Source organism: Danio rerio, chromosome 14 (assembly GCF_049306965.1).
Source record: "Danio rerio strain Tuebingen ecotype United States chromosome 14, GRCz12tu, whole genome shotgun sequence".
Classification (NCBI taxonomy): Eukaryota; Metazoa; Chordata; class Actinopteri; order Cypriniformes; family Danionidae; genus Danio; species Danio rerio.
The window spans coordinates 34981543-35000205 of NC_133189.1; the positions used below are offsets into that span (position 1 = coordinate 34981543).

An 18663-nucleotide genomic window follows, 5' to 3' on the forward strand; every position below is an offset into this window, starting at 1 on the left:
ATTAAGGAAAATCTGGAGATTATTACAATTTCAATATTTGTTCCATGTTCAGTCAATATGTTGTATCATCAGTTATATGTTAAATGTAGGACTGGGCGGGATGTTGGGTTGGGCATCGACAGAATGTTATCAATTAAGATTGCAATTTAGATTCCGCTGATCAGTTTTGATTCTTATTGATTCCCAATTTCGATTCCTAAGTAAAAAATAAATAAATTAACAAAAAGTTAATTTAAGCCCTGTTCAATCAGGTATTCAGGTTCATTTTCCTCTATCTGATCACAAATGGACAAAGGAGACACATTACTAATGCAATTTTTATAATTTACAAGAAAAAAACCTAATCTGAATCCAAAAACTTTCAGAATAAATATGCCTTACGAATAGGCTTCTTTATGCATTAAATAATGAAACTATAGTTGATTGACTTGTTTTAATCTATAAGGCCTCTACACTTCTACATATTCTGTTTCACAGTTTTAACATGTACCCTGTATATGCTTTGATTTTTGTACAGTTTTACCTTCTTTGTTTAAAAAAAATATCTCACCCACTAATGCAAGATTAAAAAATCAATCAAGTGCATGCTAACATATGTCTATATAGTCCTAACCATAAAGTCCTGTTGGCCAATCAGACGACGCCTCAAAAAAGGGTTATTATTGGTTCCTGTTAGCTATCAACATTGCATGTACTTGTAAACTTGTAGACATGTAATTAACAGAAATTGCAGTGCACAATCTGATTTCACATAAAGTTAATGGCAATGCAGACACCCCAAAACTCTGGTTTTGCCTGCTACACGACTACACACACTGTCACTGGCATTTCTGAGAATCTTTACCCTGACAGGAGTTTTCAAAAGTTTAAATTTCAGTGCCCCAACACTGCATTTGTGTGTAAATGACAGCCACATTAGTGTTTGTGTGAACAGGGCCACACAATATGTGCAATCAGTAATCTGAGGTGAATTTGTACCTGTGATTTAGATAAATTGTTTTTCATTACTGACTTAAAACTGTGAATGTGAGTACAGAATAATTCTCTGAACAATAATATATCTCAGTAAGTAACAGTAACAGTAGCACAACTGCCTCTGCCAACTAACTTAAAGCCCGACCGGTAACAAGACTAATTAACATGGAGCACTGTAAAACTCAGACTAATGCAAGTCTTGTTTGAAAAATTGTAAAGAATATATGAAAACTGGGCGACGCAGTAGGTAGTGCTGATGCCTCACAGCAAAAAGGTTGCTGGTTCGAGCCTCAGCTGGGTCAGTTGGCGTTTCTGTGTGGAGTTTGCATGTGCTCCCTGCGTTCGCGTGTGTTTCCTTCGAGTGCTCCGGTTTCCCCCACAGTCCAAAGACATGCAGCACAGATTAATTGGGTAGGCTAAAATTTTCAGTAGTGTATGAGTGTTTCCCAGAGATGGGTTGCAACTGGAAGGGCATCTGCTGCGTAAAACATGTGCTGGATAAGTTGGCGGTTCATTCCGCTGTGGCGACCCCAGATTAATAAAGGAACTAGGCCGAAAAGAAAATGATTGAATGCATGAATATGAAAACTGGATTGACGTATTGACTGTGACACTAATCATACAAAGCATAATTCAGTATCTGCTCTATTAATCCTTTTTCCTTTACATTAAAAGCCTGCTGCTGGGTCCTAGTACCTTCCCATGAAAAATAAGGAAAAATAACGCTAGTTCTACCTAGGAACAAATCATCAATTGGTGTGATGAGTATGTTTTTAATTGATTGTAAGAAGCTAACCATTATTGTGAACAAAAATCTCAAACTTAACTCTATAAATTAACCTGTAAAACACACAAACAGGCAAAATACAGTTAAGCTCAGTCAAAAGGAGAATAATTGTGCATCCCTGTCATATTAAAAAATGTTTAAAATAAAAAAAGCTGAAGTCTTTTTCAATTCATAAAGTTTATTTACTATAATCCTTTTTATTAAATTACTGGAATAACTGCTTATTTAAATAACTGTAACAAAAAAATATCATCACTATAAAATAAAATTACTGTTACTACGTGAAATTATACTCATACCATGAAAGTCAAACCATAGAATTTTATTAAATGGCCAAGCTAAATGCAACAAAACAAGACATCCAAACACCCTGAACATTAAACTAATGCCTTTTTAAATAAATTAATTTTCCCCTCACAATAGGCTGAATGTGCCTCAAACATTTACTATTAATGAAGTTAATGCTTAATTGACCATTGACAAAGTGTATCAATAAAAGGATTAACGTCAATTTATCGATGGTCGATTGCCATTCCTAGATCAAAAATCCCAGAAAATAAATTTTTCCAATCGAATGTCATTTCAAACCAGAGCTCCTTTCTTCTTGAACAGATAAGATCTCAGATGATCCTGTGCTTTTGCTCTTGTTTGGTGTTTTCTTTGCACAAGCGGAGACGCTGAAACGCAAAGTAACCAAAGCTGGACACAAACCCAAACAAAATTAGCTTCCCCTCTGTTTATTTTCCTAGGTGTAAACCATTCTCAAGTGATCTGTAACTGATTGTGGATGCCTGGTGTGGGTTTGTTTGGCTTTCTTAGGTCTGTTCGTGTCTTTGTTGTGTGAGAGGAGAAGAAAGGAAGAGCAACTGTCAGGTCTCTGTCTGGGAGAGATTGTTCTGCCACTGAAAGCATTCCCAAGCTTTTGTCTGAAGGAGATGATAGTGATTCGGACACTGAGAGTTCAGGAGATCTGCTTTCAGTGCTGTGGGAAAAGGACTTTGGAATGTTTTAGGAAAAGGTTTAAGAAAGGTGTGTGTAAAGCAAAACAGAGAAGATACGCTTTCACATTTCAGGTCACTCTGATGTCTCGATGATCTTTAAATGTATAGTATTCTGCCATCATTTACTCATCCTACAGTCTGTTAAAAACAAAAAAGATCATTTGAAGAATGTTGGAAATTCCATAGTATTTGTTTTCCTTATGGGGCAGCACAGTGGCTCGGTGGTTAGCACTGTCGCCTCACAGCAAGAAAGTTGCTGGTTCGAGTCATGGCCGGGCCAGTTGGCATTTCTGTGCGGAGTTTGCATGTTCTCACCGTGTTCACGTGGGTTTCCTCCGGGTGCTCCAGTTTCCCCCACAGTCAAACATTTGGCGCTAACGGTGAATTGGGTCAACTAAATTGGCAAGTGTGTGTGTGTGTGTATGCGTGTGCGTGTGTGTCTGTGTGTATGTGTGTGTGTGCGTGTGTTTGTGTCTGTGTGTGTGTGCCAGTACAGCTGGACTGCAGCTGAAAGGGCATCCACTGCGTAAAACATATGCTAGAATAGTTGGAGGTTCATTCCGTTGTGGCGCCCCATGATAAATAAGGGATTAAGCTGAAGGAAAATAAATGGATGAATGTTTTTCCTATGTATGTCAATGCCTACCAGTTTCTAACATTCTTCAAAATATCTTCTTTTGTGTAAACCCTAGCTTTAATTAAAGTCTCAAGTTTGATTGTGTTGATTTAATATAATTAGTTTGTTCCTTCATTCATTTTCTTTCGGCTTAGTCTCTTATTTTTCAAGGGAAAGCCAAAGCAGAATGAACCACCAACTATTCCAGCATATGTCTTACGCAGCGGATGCCCTTCCAGTCACAACCCAGTACTAGGAAACGCCCATACACTCTTACATTCACACACTCATACATAATTAATTGTTTTAAATTATTAATTTATTTATATATCTTAACATTTTTAGATATATTCACCACAAAAATTGTTTTAAAAATATTTTAAGCAGCAAACCAGCATATTAGAATGATTTCAAAAGGATGAGACTGAATATTTGGGTAATGGTGCTAAAAAATTAGATTTACCTTACTTTTTTAACAATCAATATTAAAGCTGTGCACTTCATATATTTAAAATTTAAAATAATAATAGTGGACATGATTTAATAAATATATATTTATTTACAATAACTCACAATACACTATTTCACAATAATACTGCTTTACTGTAGTTACATAACTCAATAAGCATAATATTATACTACATAAAATTTCCTATGACTAATTAGAGAAGAAAAACTATATACATTTAAATTATTTCAATACATTAAAATATTATTATATATATATATATATATATATATATATATATATATATATATATATATATATATATATATATATATATATATTTCTTTTTCTTTTTTTTATGAAATGTATAAAATGACTTATATACAGTTAAAATCAGAATCATTAGACCCTCTTTAATTCTTTTCTTTTTTTAATATTCCCAAATTATGTTTAACAGTGCATGGAAATTTTCACAGTATTCATTCATTTATCTTCTTTTCAGCTTAGTCCCTTTATTAATCTAGGGTCGACACAGCGGAATTAACCACCAACTTTTCCAGTATGTGTTTTACGCAGCGCATGCCCTTACAGCTGCAACCCATCTTTGGGAAATTTTCACAGTATGTTTGATAATATTTTTTTTCTTCTGGAGAAAGTCTGATTTGTTTTATTTTGGCTAGAATAAAAGCATTTTAAACATGCCTAATCAAACTAATTGAGTGCTTTAGGCTTGTTTACAGATATGTGTTGAAGCAGAGCTGGAATTAACTCTGTAGGGCTCCGGCGGTTCTAAGAGTTGACTTTGACACCCCTGCACTACATTGAACATGTACACAGAGACGTCAACTACTGTATACTATATAACTGCAGGTTAACTATGTTCATATATAATAACTTTAATTGTTAAAGTTATTAGTTAATTAGCTAAAATTATAAGTAACTATCAAAGTTACGGTAACTAACCTTAACTTTTCTGATTTTGACTGTAATGCAATAGTGTGCACTTTGCGTAAAGCTGCTTTGAAACAATAATTATTGTGAAAAGCACTATACAAATGAACTTGAATTGAATATATATTTAAACTACTCAAAGCTTATTTAGAAGCATTTAGCCTCTGACAGCCTCAGACAGACAGGTTTCATTAGAGCCACACACCTTCAGTCTTGCAGAAAGAGCTCAAACAGTTGTCAGAACACAAAGACTCGCACAGAAACAATTCATACAGAGTGTCAGTGATGGAGATGTAATTCAATGCCATTCTTTGAATTCATACTGTCCGCAGTGATACGGGGCTCTGCCACCACGACAAGTCTCAACACTGCAAAGTTCAAACAGCTCTTTTCATTTTCTCAAGCAAGGCTTTGTTTGCAGATCAAGCCTATCTTCTTTTTTTTTTTTAACCTAAGTGCAGCTTTAACATTTAACAGGCGGATTAAAAGCCCAAATCCAGGCACTGGCACTCAGGGAGAGCAGAGCTGAGCACCGATATCATGCACATGTGGAGTGTTTTACCATTTTAAGTGGAAGAAAGAAAACTACAAGGAAAGTACTGTTCTCGGAAAGCCCCACACATTAAAGTCTAACAAGTTTTAGTATTAAAGTATTTTTGAACAAGACTGCAATAGTTGGACTGATATACATAAATAAAATATACAGTTTAAGTCAGAATTATTAGACCCCCCCATGATGACAGTAAATAATATTTGACTAGATATTTTTCAAGATAATAGTATTCAGCTCAAAGTGACACTTAATTGTTTAACTAGGTTAATTAGGTTAACTAGGTTGGGTTAATTAGGCAAGTTATTGTATAATGATGGTTTGTTCTGTTGAATATCAAAAAAAAAAAGCTTAAAGCTAATATATATATAGCTTATAGCTTAATAATTTTGACCATAAATTTATTTTTAAAATAAAAATTGTTTTTATTCTAGCTGAAATAAAACAAATCAGACTTTCTCCAGAAGAAAAAATATTATCAGACATACTGTCAAAATTTCCTTGCTTTGTTAAACATCATTTGGAAAATATCTAAAAAAGTCAAAAGGCTAATGATTCTGACTTCAACTGTATATTTATAATGACTTGGACAATAAATATAAAAAGCTACTTGTGCTATCTTCCAACATCTTCTGTAGTTTGTAATGTGAAAGATTTATAGAAAAGTTGCTAACAAAAAAAAAAAAAACTTTTAAAAGAAAACTTTCCCTGCATTTTTTATCAAAATAAATTATCTATGGTCAACGTAAACTAAAGAAAAACCTTCATAAATATTAGTGTTGTCATTTAACTACTGTATAAATATATGTACTATTAGTCATATTAAAATTTTACAGGTCAACAATATCAAAGAGATATATGATTGTTAATTAATTTTAGAATGTAATTAAATATTAATGATACATATAAAATAAAAGGATTTTAATTGGATGTATTGACCTTATTCTTCACGTACAAGCAGGCGCAGCCATTTGAATCTTTTTGGCTCAAGATTTCCGTTCTCATTCACTTCCATTCATCTTGTTTTGCTGCTTGATGTTGCAAACTGATATTTTCTTATTTTATTATTCTACTTTGTTTGTATAATGATGCAAACACGAGGTTGTAGAGCAAGTAGTTTGACAGTTTTCTGCTGTTTATTATTCCTAGTCATTTCTTCCCCAGGCCACTGAATTGGAAGTTCTAAAATAATCGCAAAGACGAGGGCACTTCTGCATTAAAGAATAAGGTCAATTGGCCCAATTTGTTAAGCCTATTGTCTTATTTGTTTGTTTTTATTATCATCATCATCATCATCATCATCATTATTATTATTATTATTATTATTATTATTATTATTATTATTATTATTATTATTTAGTAAATAATCCACATACAATTGGTATTGGTTTTACAATCATGGTCTGTAACTTTTTTCCCAGGTTGCCAAACACTGTTGAAAAATCTGGAAATTAAATTATATAAAAATAAATAAATAAATAAATAATATAGAATAATTGTAAATAATGCAATAAATATTATAAATTTTGAAAAGTGTAGCTAATCTTTATATATTTTACTAAGTACTAGTCAGAATATTTTTACATACAGTAAATATATCTGTTCACTACATAATAACAGAATATTATTTCCCACATATTTTGATGAAATAATTTTCACAAAAACTATTTAAAACTATTTAAAAGCAACACTTGCATGTATTATGTGCTTCCTATGTATAAAACAATAGAGACACCAAAATGGGATGATAAGTCTATTCTTCATGTCTATACATTAACACTCAGTCACTTTCCTTAGCCATATGGGACTCAAATATTTTTTTTTTCCATTTGCTTCCTGCCTCCCTGAGAGTGCATTTACTCATGCATCCCAATGCTGAAAACCCCCATACACTCAAACATTCGCACATATTCCACACAATGTCCAATTTAGATTATTCAGTTCATCTATACAGTAGCATACCTAGGGAACTGGGCAGTTCCACAGCACAAGAAGAAAACAATGTGAACATGGGGAGAACATGCAAACTCAATAAGCCAGGACTCAAACCAGCAACCTTATTGCTGTGAGGCGACAGTGTAAACGATGCACATGCCTACATTCAATGTGTGTCATTTTTGCAATTCTTGCCATAGCATAAACTGCTTTTCAATTTGTCTTGTGTTGCTGACACGTCAAGTATGATAGGTAAACAGAGGCTTTTCTTCAAGCACGTCTAGAAAGTAAGACCTGAGGGCAATATAAAGCTGGGTAATTTCTGGATTAGTGTGATTGTGTGAGTACGCCACACCCCTCGGCTGAGCGCATGATTGTTTCCTATTCAGAACAACATACCACACGTCATGCGCAGGCTGTTGTTGTCACCTTCCTATCTGTGCATTATTATCCCAGAGCAAAGTCACAGTAATGGCAGAGCGATTGAGAGATAAGAGAGCATTTACAGCCTGCGCTTTCTCTCCTGCTGCATGAGGCCCGAGTACAGGATCGTGATGGTTTTATAACTCTGAGTGTGTCTGTGTGTGTGTGTGTGTGTATGTGTGTGTGTGTGTGTGTATGTGTGTGTGTGTGTATGTGTGTGTGTGTGTGTGTGTGTGTGTGTATGTGTGTGTGTGTGTGTGTGTGTGTGTGTGTGTGTGTGTGTGTGTGTGTGTGTGTGTGTGTGTGTGTGTGTGTGTGTGTGTGTGAGGCCTGAGCATCTGCACACTCAAAAAACTCTATAGTGATTACAATGACGTCACAATATCTGTGCATTTGGATTTATGGATAACAATTTATTGCACATTTCCAATTCTGAAACATTTGGGACTTTTTAGATAAAATAAAAGGAAATCAAAATGCAATTGCTTAAAGGGATAGTTTCAAACCTCTATGAGCTTCTTTCTTCGATTAAACACAAAATGAAATATTTTGACAAATGTTAATAACCTGTAATCATTGACTTACATGGGATTTGTTTTTCCTGTGGAGTCAATGGTCACAGGTTTTCAGCCTGTTTACAATGTCTTCTTACGTGTTCAGCAGAGGAAGGAAACCCAAGGTTTAGAACCACTTTAGGGTGAGTAAATAGTTAATTTTAATTTTTAGTTGAACTATCTCTTTGATTCTCCAAAAGAATTCTAGTGTTTTCACTGACAAAACCAAATGTTTTTGGGATGAAACCCTAATGTATTACCAGTTCATCTGCTTATTGTGGACTGTTTAAAAGCTGTTTAATTTGGATATTCTATAATATTTTCTATTTTCCAATTTATTTAGCCTCTGACCCACATTTTGGCTTATGTTGCAGCCATTAAAATCCAAATGTGTCTTTATTTACAGAACACAATTCATTTAGTCAGTGAAAACTATTAAACTCTACTCTTTGTACTGTTGTCAATTTATTAGAGGTTTAAAATAAAGTCAAATTTTCTAGATTTTATCTTTTGTCAGAATTGAGTTTGTGTGTATTTAATATAATAGCCGACTTTGAAAGCAGATCCTTTCAAAAACAAGTTTCCTTTAGGAATTTATTGTTGCAAACAAAAGACAAAGTGTATGACGCTATATAGAACAAATCAATAAATGATCCCATCTTACCTCTTTCCCGCAGGTTACGAAACAGACGAGATGATCCTTTCCACACAGGTGGCGTATCTGACAGAATCTTGTCCAGTTCCTTTTAAAAGAATGTGAGAGTGAGATTTTCTGAAATCAGAAGTAGATAATTAACAATTTAACCAAATATACAAGTTGTTATCAAACCTGTTTTGTGAGGGATTTCCAAAACCTCTTTTCTAAAAAAATAAAGCAAAAACAGATACTTTCATTTATGGTCAGGTACATTTAAAACAGCAGTCATTTCAATGATTTTAGCCAGCTATAATGGTTTATCTTAGAGCTGCATGATATTGGAAAAATCCCAGCCAAATTTTGTTTACTACAACATAATGTGATTTTAATACAACTTCACCAGATGGCATGAATACAGATATTTGGAAAGAATTGTGTAGGTTAGTGAATCATGCATAAATTTTAATAAACCAATTACAAGCATAGACAAAAAACAGTGCATGAAATAAAAAGTATTCTATGGTCGTCTGCAGAGTGAAACAGTATTCAGGAGGTACAGAAATTGAATAATCAAATGTAAAATAAAACTGTCTCGTTATTGTACAAATAATCCAACAAAATGAATGGTAAATAAAATATTCAAGCAGTAAAATTTCTGAATGCTTTAAACTATCTTGAATTGCTCACCCTGTCACATGTCTTAAAAACAGAATCTATTTAAAAACGTTTACTTCATTATTGTTAAACTCCACAAATTTCTTATCTTCTCAACTATGAACTGTGGCTTCTGGTCAACTCGACATTACACATAGTGTACTGTGTTGTGACTTGCAGATGCATGCAAATGTCTTAATGTGAATATTTTTCTAAATAAAAATCATTAATTTATCAATCCATCAGATTAATTTAATGAGGATAAATGTACTTGTAATTACAATCCTTAGTTATTATTTATTATATTTATTACACTATTTAAAAAAGATACACTTACTGTAATATTAAATAAAGGCATAAACAGCGAGGATGGCTTTAGAGTAAGTGAATAATGGAATAATTTTCATTTTTGAGCGAATTGTTCCATTAACAGCAATTTCCCACTTTCATTGATTTTCGTTTCGCCTTAGTCCCCTTATTAATCAGGGGTCGCCACAGCGTAATGAACCGACAACTTATTCAGCATTTGTTTTACACAGTGGATGCCCATCCAGCTGCATTTTAGACTGGGAAACACCCATACACTCTCGCATTCACAGACATACTCTACGGTCAATTTAGCTTATTAAATTCACCTATACCACATGTATTTTTTGGGGGACCCCGGAGCACCCAGAGGAAACCCACATGAACACACAAAAACACCAACTGACCCAGCCAGGGCTCAAACTTGCAACTTTATTGCTATGAGGTAACAATGCTACCCACTGAGCCACAGACCGCCAATTTCCCACTTTTGGCTATTCAAATTATAGCATTATTTAGAAACATTAGAAAATCAGTTTTGTTCATTTAGTAGAGTGTCATTCAGGTTAAAAATGCTTCAAATGAATGCCCCTGTTTTCTCTTTCTCATTAGCTTGACCATATTGTACCTGCACACAGTCATACCAGCTCTTTTACATATCTGCAGAAAATGCAAGTGATAGGTTTAGGGATGGGTGTAATTATAAATGTAATTACATGCAAGTATTTAATCAAGTATAAGTACAATATGAAAACATGTATTTGCACAATAGGTACATTGTAACAAATTATAAATTTCAGTGCAAGTTTTAGTAGTCATTTAGTCATTTAGTAGTACATTTAGTAAAACCACTTAATATAAAGTGGGAGTAAACGATAATCATCAAAATAGTTTTTACTGTACAAATCAAAACAATAATAAGTTTAAATGACAAGCTTCTGTTTATAAAACGAACTCAAAGTCAGTTTTACAGCCACCGCATAAAACCATAAATACCACTATTCGTACCGTCACGCATATGCCATTAAAAGTCAGTGATGCAATGTTTTCCCTCCATACTAGAGTTCACATTTTATTCTCGTCTGCACATTCCAAGAGGTCCAAGTTTCATATAGCAGCAAACATGACTGGTTGAAACTCAACTCCCATACAAGTATAGCTGGGTCGTGAAAAAACAGAGCATATCAACTCTACCATCTGGGCTGTATATTTCAGACTCCATATTTTTCCGTTTAGCAGATTCGCTGTATCTGACACACACTTTTAAATCTTGTCAGTCTAGCGGCTTTCAGATTTTGGTTACAGAAATAGGTCATAAGTGTGATGCTGGCAGAAAGAGATGAGTATCTTCATGCAGGTGTTACAACTATAAATGTTGTTTTTTATGCCTGCTGGGTAATTTGCTTTTAAGATTAAAGCATTAAAGGCAAATTTCTGTAATAAAGGTACAGATCACCCAAACATTATATTCATGGCATTCAAGTCATGCTGTTTGAAATCCTAAAAAAAGGAAAAAAAGAAAGGTAAAGAATACACTGTTCCTATACTGCCGTATACATCTGATTTTGATAATTATTCAGTAGTAATGGTTTACAAAACACTGCTGTAAATGATTTGTTCATCAGTTATTCTTTATTATTGTGCTTATGAACATAATATGTCATTCAGGTTGAAAATATACTGTTATTATGAAGCTAAATCATTAGTAATATTTACTTTACACTTGCAGAGTGTGAGTTTAGGTTTGCTTTCTTAAGAATAATAATAGCTTTTAAATCTATCACACGACCAGCTCCAAAAAGAACTGAATTAAGCAAAGCAGACTGTGATTCACTTTAAATGCAGATTGAATATTTAAATGCATTTTTTTTACAGATGTTATTGCTTTACTGAACATAAATCTGCTTCATCTCCTTAAAGTCAGAAGGAAACTACACAAAATTGATATCACCAGTTAGAACACACTAATTCATAAGCAATTACTAAATAATCAATTTCTCTGTTCAGATAATTTCTTAAGGAATAAGTCATTCAAATTAATTTTAAGTTTACTCAATTAAGTTTTATAAATATTTAAAATCGCAAATATTGCAGGTTAGATTTGTGATATGTTCAATTGGTAATTTTGTCATCTTTAACAACTTACTGGTTTTTACAAATTTCACAAAGAAGCAAAAAGTCTACCTTTAAAATTTAAAGTAATAGAGATTTGACTTTACAACAAAATCAGTCCAGTCCAGTAACAGTGTTAACCTGATGAAGGCAGTTGTTTGCCAAAATGCATAGGCGCAGTTTTAAGGAATAGCCATGTCAGTAAAGGCTGTTTAATATTTTTTCCACATTTTCAAGTGCCTTGGACTGATTTTTGTTGTTTGTTTGGATGAATCCCTTAACCAAAGAGCACAGACACATAATTGAGCACTTTTTGTTTGATTTTAGAGATTTGACTTTGTTAGATTTGATAATTTCATGATGTAATGATTATGACTGGTATGAAACATTTTTAGCATAACTTTTTAGCCCAGTATCGCCAGTACATGTGACCCTGGAACACAAAACAAGTTGCACTGCTATATATTTGCCAATAGCCAGAAAAATATTGTGGCTCAAAATGACATATTTTTATTTTATTCCAAACATCATTAGAATATTAGGTAAAATGATAAGATAAATCAAAACTCTAATTAGTAATGTGCATTGCCAAGCACTTTATTTGAATAATTTAAAAACAACTTTCTCAGTATTTAGATTTTTTTAAAACCCTTAGATTCCAGATATTCATATAGTTGTATCTCAGAAAAATATTTTCTTTTTAGCATAGTTTTAGTGTACACACGTTTATTCAGCTTTCAAAAAATTGACACTTATTCCTGGTTTTGTGGTAAATAGTCACATATTCTGTAAAAGAGGAAGATGAACTGTTTGTGTGACTCACTCTTCGGTTCGCTCATAGTGACGGACTCAATGAAGTCAAGGGGAGTCATGTAGAGCTGTCCATCAAACTCCACTGAGCTGAAGAGCCTGAACCTGTGCTCGTGTGCAGACAACGACACCTCATCTTCACCAGATGCACTGGCCTATGAACAAACAAATCCAAAACTCACTTTTGTGTCATTAAAGAAAGAGTGAAGCATCTTCTCATTCTTTCCATCTTTCAGTTGAAGGCTTTTTGTGCAAAAACATGCACATAAGCAGAAATATCCAGGGCTAATCTTACGAGGACTGTGTTCTTCTCGCTCTACACTGGCCGACAGCCAGGCCCACTGGGCACTGTGCAAACACCCTGGGAATGTGTTCCCTGCTACTTATTACCCCCATCAAACGTTCACCCGACTGCCAAGCTGCCGTGTCCAGTTACCTCAACCCTGAATTCCTGCGTCTCAATCTACAAGTCAAGGTTATGTCCGACGAATGCAGATAAGAGTAGAAAAACAAAAGGGAACAGAGTCGCACGCTCCTGTTTGGTTTAATGATCAATCTGATAACAATCTGAAAAATATGTCTTTCAACAACAGACAAAACCAGGAGTATTTCTTGTAAAGGCTTCAAGGGTTATTTCGCCCAGTTAGACATGACTTGTTTTACATTAGGTATCTTTAATTCTAATATTTAATTAATAATTGACACAATGCTTATTGTGCACACTTAAAAAATTATGCTTGCATAAACTTCTTATTTAAAATAAGACAACTTAATTGTTTTATGTTCCATCCACTTAAATTTGTAAAAATATTAAGTTAACTAAATCAGTTTGTGTTGGTACAACATGAAGCAATTGTGAAATCAGCAGTTTTTACAGACTGTGTGTGTTTACATTGTAGTTCTATCCTTAAAAATCCTACATGTAATTATGGCTAAACATTCGTTGATTTTGCAACCAATTCTATCTCTACCACTAACCCTGTCCCTAACCTTAACCATACTAAACTCAGAAGCAATAACTTTATTGTACAAATTAATCTTTTTTGATACATAAGTACATTTGATACAAGTACATAGCAGTTAAAGACACTTAATATAAAAAGACCATTAACCCTTTTTTTAAATAAACTACATCAAGTAATACACTACCTAATCCATTTTTAAAGAAATTAATGACAGTAATAATCATCATTTGTGTCATGCATTTGCATCACATTCGTGTATTTGCATGAATGAAAATTGTTTTTATTTTCTCCAGTATATAAAATGATTACAGTAATAGTAATAAATAGCACTCTTCACTGTGAGTTGACGAACTATTGTGGTTTCAGAAACTAATGGAAATCTGGTTGACATACAAATGCCAGTAGAGATCTGGACAGCTCAGGATTGATGACTGAATTTGCATGCCTAGTAAAATGACCCTTCTGGAGCCCAAGTCAATACTAAACATCACATGCACAAAACGTACAATGGTGTTAATAATACTGGTTGAAATTATAATTTAAACAGAATCATAACACATCATCGCCTGACAAATGAACTGAAACAGTGAATTCAGCACCTCTGTGGTGGAGAGCGACTGTTTTGATGACAAAACAACGACACGATTTTCAGACTTTAACCACAATAAAAAACCTGGATGATGAAGCAATATTAAAGTGAACACTACAACACCGCAAAATGTACTAAAATGTAGATACCTTCTCTTTTGCAGCCACTGCTGGGAGCGGTGAAATCAATGCGCGCAGACTCGCTGCGCGTCTCCGATCCGGACTCGAACTGTGCTGGTAGTAAACAAAGGCGAACCCGCCGAGAGCGATACACAGCCCTGTCCCTACGCGTCTCAGAGCTGCTCTTTCCCTCGGTGAATTTCTGCTGTTGAAGTAAATGTTTAACCCGTTTACAGAGCTGGTGAACTTGCTCCGAAGACCCAGAAAGCGACGGACGGCGGCCATCATGACTGTGTGACGGCTGACAGACCGCGCGCACTCCTCGCGAGATACTGTATGTGACCTCGCTGAAACACATGAATGCAGAAGCAGCTGTATTTGCAGTCATTTGTCCTTTCGATTCAGGTCATAGTTAATCCGTTCAGATCTCAAATAACATTAATTTTACGTTTTTAAAAACTGGCCTTACATAGATTCTATTGAAAATTGGACGGCAGCCTACTTTTTTCAAGTTTAATAAGCTACGGTTTTCAGTATGATTAACCTATATTAAACTGTATGTACCACTTAAAAAATCCATAAACTTCAAAAATGTATGTCAAAAACTATTTACCTTTTCAAAAGCACATTGCCACTGCTACTCTCTCAATGTCACAAATTCAGTACACACATATGGATAGAAAAAAATATATCAATCTTTAGTTTTACTACGTGAAAATATTTTAATATGCATTTTATTCATGTTGTTAAAAAATAGGAATCATTACTACAATATTGAGTCTCATTATCCTTTCAAAATCATATTAATACTCTGATTGTTGCTCTTATTAGTCTTATTATTTATTAGTATCAATGCTTAGTCATGAATAATTCTTCGTATCATTATTAGCATTAGTCTTGGAGTTTTTTTGAATATTTTCTACATTCAAACCACATTTGTCAACCCGTCATGACAAAGTTCAATAAAAATTTTAAAATTACTGCAATGTTTTAAATGTCTTGAGTTTTTCATGAATAAACGTATTATTAAAATGGCTCTTTTTATTGGTAATTATACATCATGGTTTCCACAAATATATAAAGCATCACGAATGTTTGAGTAACAATCAGGAATGTTCTTAAGCAGGAAATTAGTATGCCTAGAATGATTTTTGATATAAGATGTGGAATAAATGTAGGTTAGGTGGGCCTTAAACTTTACATTTGTAGAGAGGCTAAACACACACAGGCGCACAGCAACAAAGACACCAACACTTTACAATATAGTGGCATCAGACTACTTGTTTGATGGATAGCCAACATTTGAAGCCCACATTGCATGCAAAACCTGACCCGCACAAACACAGTCATTAAAGACAAACACAAACAACTGTGATTGTGCGCAAAAACTCAAGGCTGGACCAAAGCGATGTCCCGCCCACAGCAGCCCGAGCTCTGCACCTGCCCCGCGCGCACAGCAGCCACTCACTGCGCAAAGCACTTCCCACAACAACACATAGCCTACCTGCTGCCTCATACCTGCTCCACACTTACTCATGTCACAAAGCACCAGCGACCACCATGGTGACGAGACGTCAGAGCAGACATTAAAGGACTAATCTGAAGTCAGTTACTGACCGTGACTAAGTTTCTTCCCACTGGATCATGTCAAGTGATCTTTCATATGCGCTCAGCATGGATCCACTACAAGTGACGCACTCGCATGGATATTATTCGTCGTAACGTATAGCTTGGGACGATTGCTTCAGCATAATCACCTAGATCAATTTTCCCCGGCAGAACTGGAAGGTTTGAGATGGCAGCTATGGGAGAGATCGGGACGTTTTTGCAGAGCCTGGAAGGTTTCGGACAGGTCGGTTCACAGTTCTTCCTGCCACCTCTAGGAGAAAACCTCGGACTGTTGAATGATCATTTATTTCCAGCAGAGAGACTGTCACGGAGCACCTCCGCAGATCTCACGCACTTGAAAGGGATCCTGCGGAGAAGACAGTTGTACTGCAGGACTGGATTTCACCTTGAAATACTCCCGGATGGCAGTGTGCAGGGCACCAGAAAGGACCACAGTCGCTTCGGTAATTTTACCCTTTTTTATGGTCAGCATCGAAGCAGAAATTGAACTATCATGTAGCATTGTGGCTGTACATTTAAATAAAAAAATTAAAAAACGTTTTTATAGTTCACATGGATCAGCTTAAACTTTCTAAAGAACTTTCAAATCAACAACTTGGCCTCCTTATAATTCTTCACCTTCAAAGGAGGAACCTTTAAGATGAGAAACTTTTTAAAAACAGCTAAATAAATAACCAACTTAAAAACATGTGCGTAAAAAGCAACGAAAATGTCATTTTCCTAATCTAATGTTCAACCCACCATTGAAGATTTATTTTAAATGATGTGTGTTATTATGTATAGACATGGAAATGTAGTTCAGTTCACTCAGAATATGTGAACGAGGCTTTAGACTTCAAAGAACCTTTCCTGAACAATTGATTTATTCTTCTCCAGGTATTTTGGAATTCATAAGCCTTGCAGTTGGGTTAATAAGCATCCGTGGAGTGGACAGTGGGCTCTACCTTGGGATGAACGACAAGGGAGAACTTTATGGCTCAGTAAGCAGACTTGTCTTTTCAAGAATAACCCTACAACACTGTTATTCTAACCCAAGCCCAGTAGATGGCATGTCTGTCTTATCATTTCCATGTTTGATTTTAAGAAAACTGACCAGCATGTTTTGTTTTTGCTTTCTCAGGAGAAACTCACAGCAGAATGTGTTTTCCGTGAGCAGTTTGAGGAGAACTGGTACAACACATACTCTTCTAATCTCTACAAGCATGGAGAAAGAGGAGCGAGATATTTTGTGGCTCTCAACAAGGATGGGACGCCGCGGGATGGGACAAAATCTAGGAGACATCAAAAGTTCACTCACTTTCTTCCAAGACCTGTGGACCCTGAAAAAGTTCCAGAACTTTATAAAGAGGTGCTCGGACACAGTTGAGACTTTTCAGGGATGAGAAATGTGCGCAGTTTCTTCGCTTCATAAGGAGGTGATATGAAAATGTTTGGTCACCGCATCCAAACTGCTCTGGAAATGCACTGGCCAGTACTGATGGAGAAGAGATGGTGTCTTTGTTGCTGGTTCAAACTGACTAGTAGCATGAAACAAAAAAAGCTGAGACTTTTGGAGGTTTTAAACAAAGTGCTGCTTCGCTCTGGAAATATTCAATATGGGTTAAGAAGGACTTGAAGGAACAATCCTTACGTGATGCTCAGAGATGACAGAACTGGGACACTGGAGAACAAGAGATGCCATCTCACAGGATGTTATTTATACAGTTCTTGATACGCATATTTATTGTATGTATTTATTTATTTGAAAATACAAATATATATTTTTACATCTAAAAGTAGATTGTTGTTTTTTTTATTAGACCAAACGCTAGAAGGTGCTTTGAAATAGAGGCAAAGCTGTTCTTTTTATATGACGGTTGCTTGCTATCACTGCTATAATATCAAGGAGGGCAAGATTGTGATTTCCTTTTGCAAATGTATGAAGAATGCCATGAGACTCTGTGATTTTTAGATTTGTTTCAAGCTCAAATTCTCAAAATGGCATGCTGCACAGTACATTTTACAGGCCATTAAATCAAGTATTATCTTATAAAAGCCTTGTTTGTTTTGTTTTTCAAAAATGGTAAATATTCTTAAGCGGGTAAAAACAGATTTCTAGCCAATATGGAAAATTCCGGTGTTCCATATTGGCTGATTTGTTGAGCATCAAAACAAATACAAATATTAATAACCTAAAAATAAAAGGAGAGAAAAAGAAGGAAGCGTTTAGTTACTGAAATGTCACAAAAACAATCTGATTTCTGAATAAAAATGTTAAATATCCTTTATATTCAATAAAGTTTTCAAAACACTTAAGAGGACAACCACTTTAGGTTAATTATACATATTTTAATAATCTAAATAATCTTTTTCAACTACAAAATAACCTTCTAAAAAAAGTTAATCATCACAGATGACAGTGAAGAACCTTGATTTCTAGTGAATAAAGTGAAAAAAGTCACATTGAGCAAATGATGATGCTTTTCATTTTTGGCTGAACTGTCCTTTTAAGCTGAGACCTCATCAGCTTTAATGTTCTTTTAGGAGACCTTCTCAGGTAACAGCAACACAATGACTGAATCTGAGTGAAATAAAAACTGACCTTTTCTTTTGGGTCAAACCC

The 18663-nt window shown here is 34.8% G+C and overlaps 2 protein-coding genes across 5 annotated transcripts in view; one reads left to right on the plus strand and one right to left on the minus strand.

The window, feature by feature from the left end:
- Positions 1-14745, minus strand: part of micu3b (mitochondrial calcium uptake family, member 3b) — a 36690-nt gene extending 21945 nt beyond the window's left edge. For all 4 annotated transcript variants that reach the window (XM_005157251.6, XM_003199906.7, XM_073921999.1 and 1 more), the window contains exons 1-4: positions 14463-14745; positions 12773-12914; positions 9070-9101; positions 8905-8983 (exon numbers count right to left, since the gene is read on the minus strand). In XM_005157251.6, coding sequence (XP_005157308.2) covers positions 8905-8983; positions 9070-9101; positions 12773-12914; positions 14463-14720 — 511 coding nt within the window. In that variant the 5' untranslated portion in view covers positions 14721-14745. The remainder of the gene's footprint in view (positions 1-8904; positions 8984-9069; positions 9102-12772; positions 12915-14462) is intronic.
- Positions 14746-16227: 1482 nt separating this feature from the next.
- On the plus strand, positions 16228-17427 carry fgf20b (fibroblast growth factor 20b). Its single transcript, NM_001039172.1, has 3 exons — positions 16228-16504; positions 16938-17041; positions 17182-17427. Exons 1-3 carry the CDS (start codon positions 16228-16230, stop codon positions 17425-17427), a joined length of 627 nt encoding a protein of 208 aa, NP_001034261.1.
- Positions 17428-18663: the final 1236 nt, after the last annotated feature.

Bases quoted from the DNA above. Each gene is read 5' to 3' on its own strand.
- fgf20b (NM_001039172.1), top strand. From the start codon at position 16,228: ATGGCAGCTATGGGAGAGATCGGGACGTTTTTGCAGAGCCTGGAAGGT. The intron at 16,505-16,937 runs GTAATTTTACCC...ATTCTTCTCCAG, and splicing joins AAAGGACCACAGTCGCTTCG to GTATTTTGGAATTCATAAGC. The intron at 17,042-17,181 runs GTAAGCAGACTT...TTGCTTTCTCAG, and splicing joins AGGGAGAACTTTATGGCTCA to GAGAAACTCACAGCAGAATG.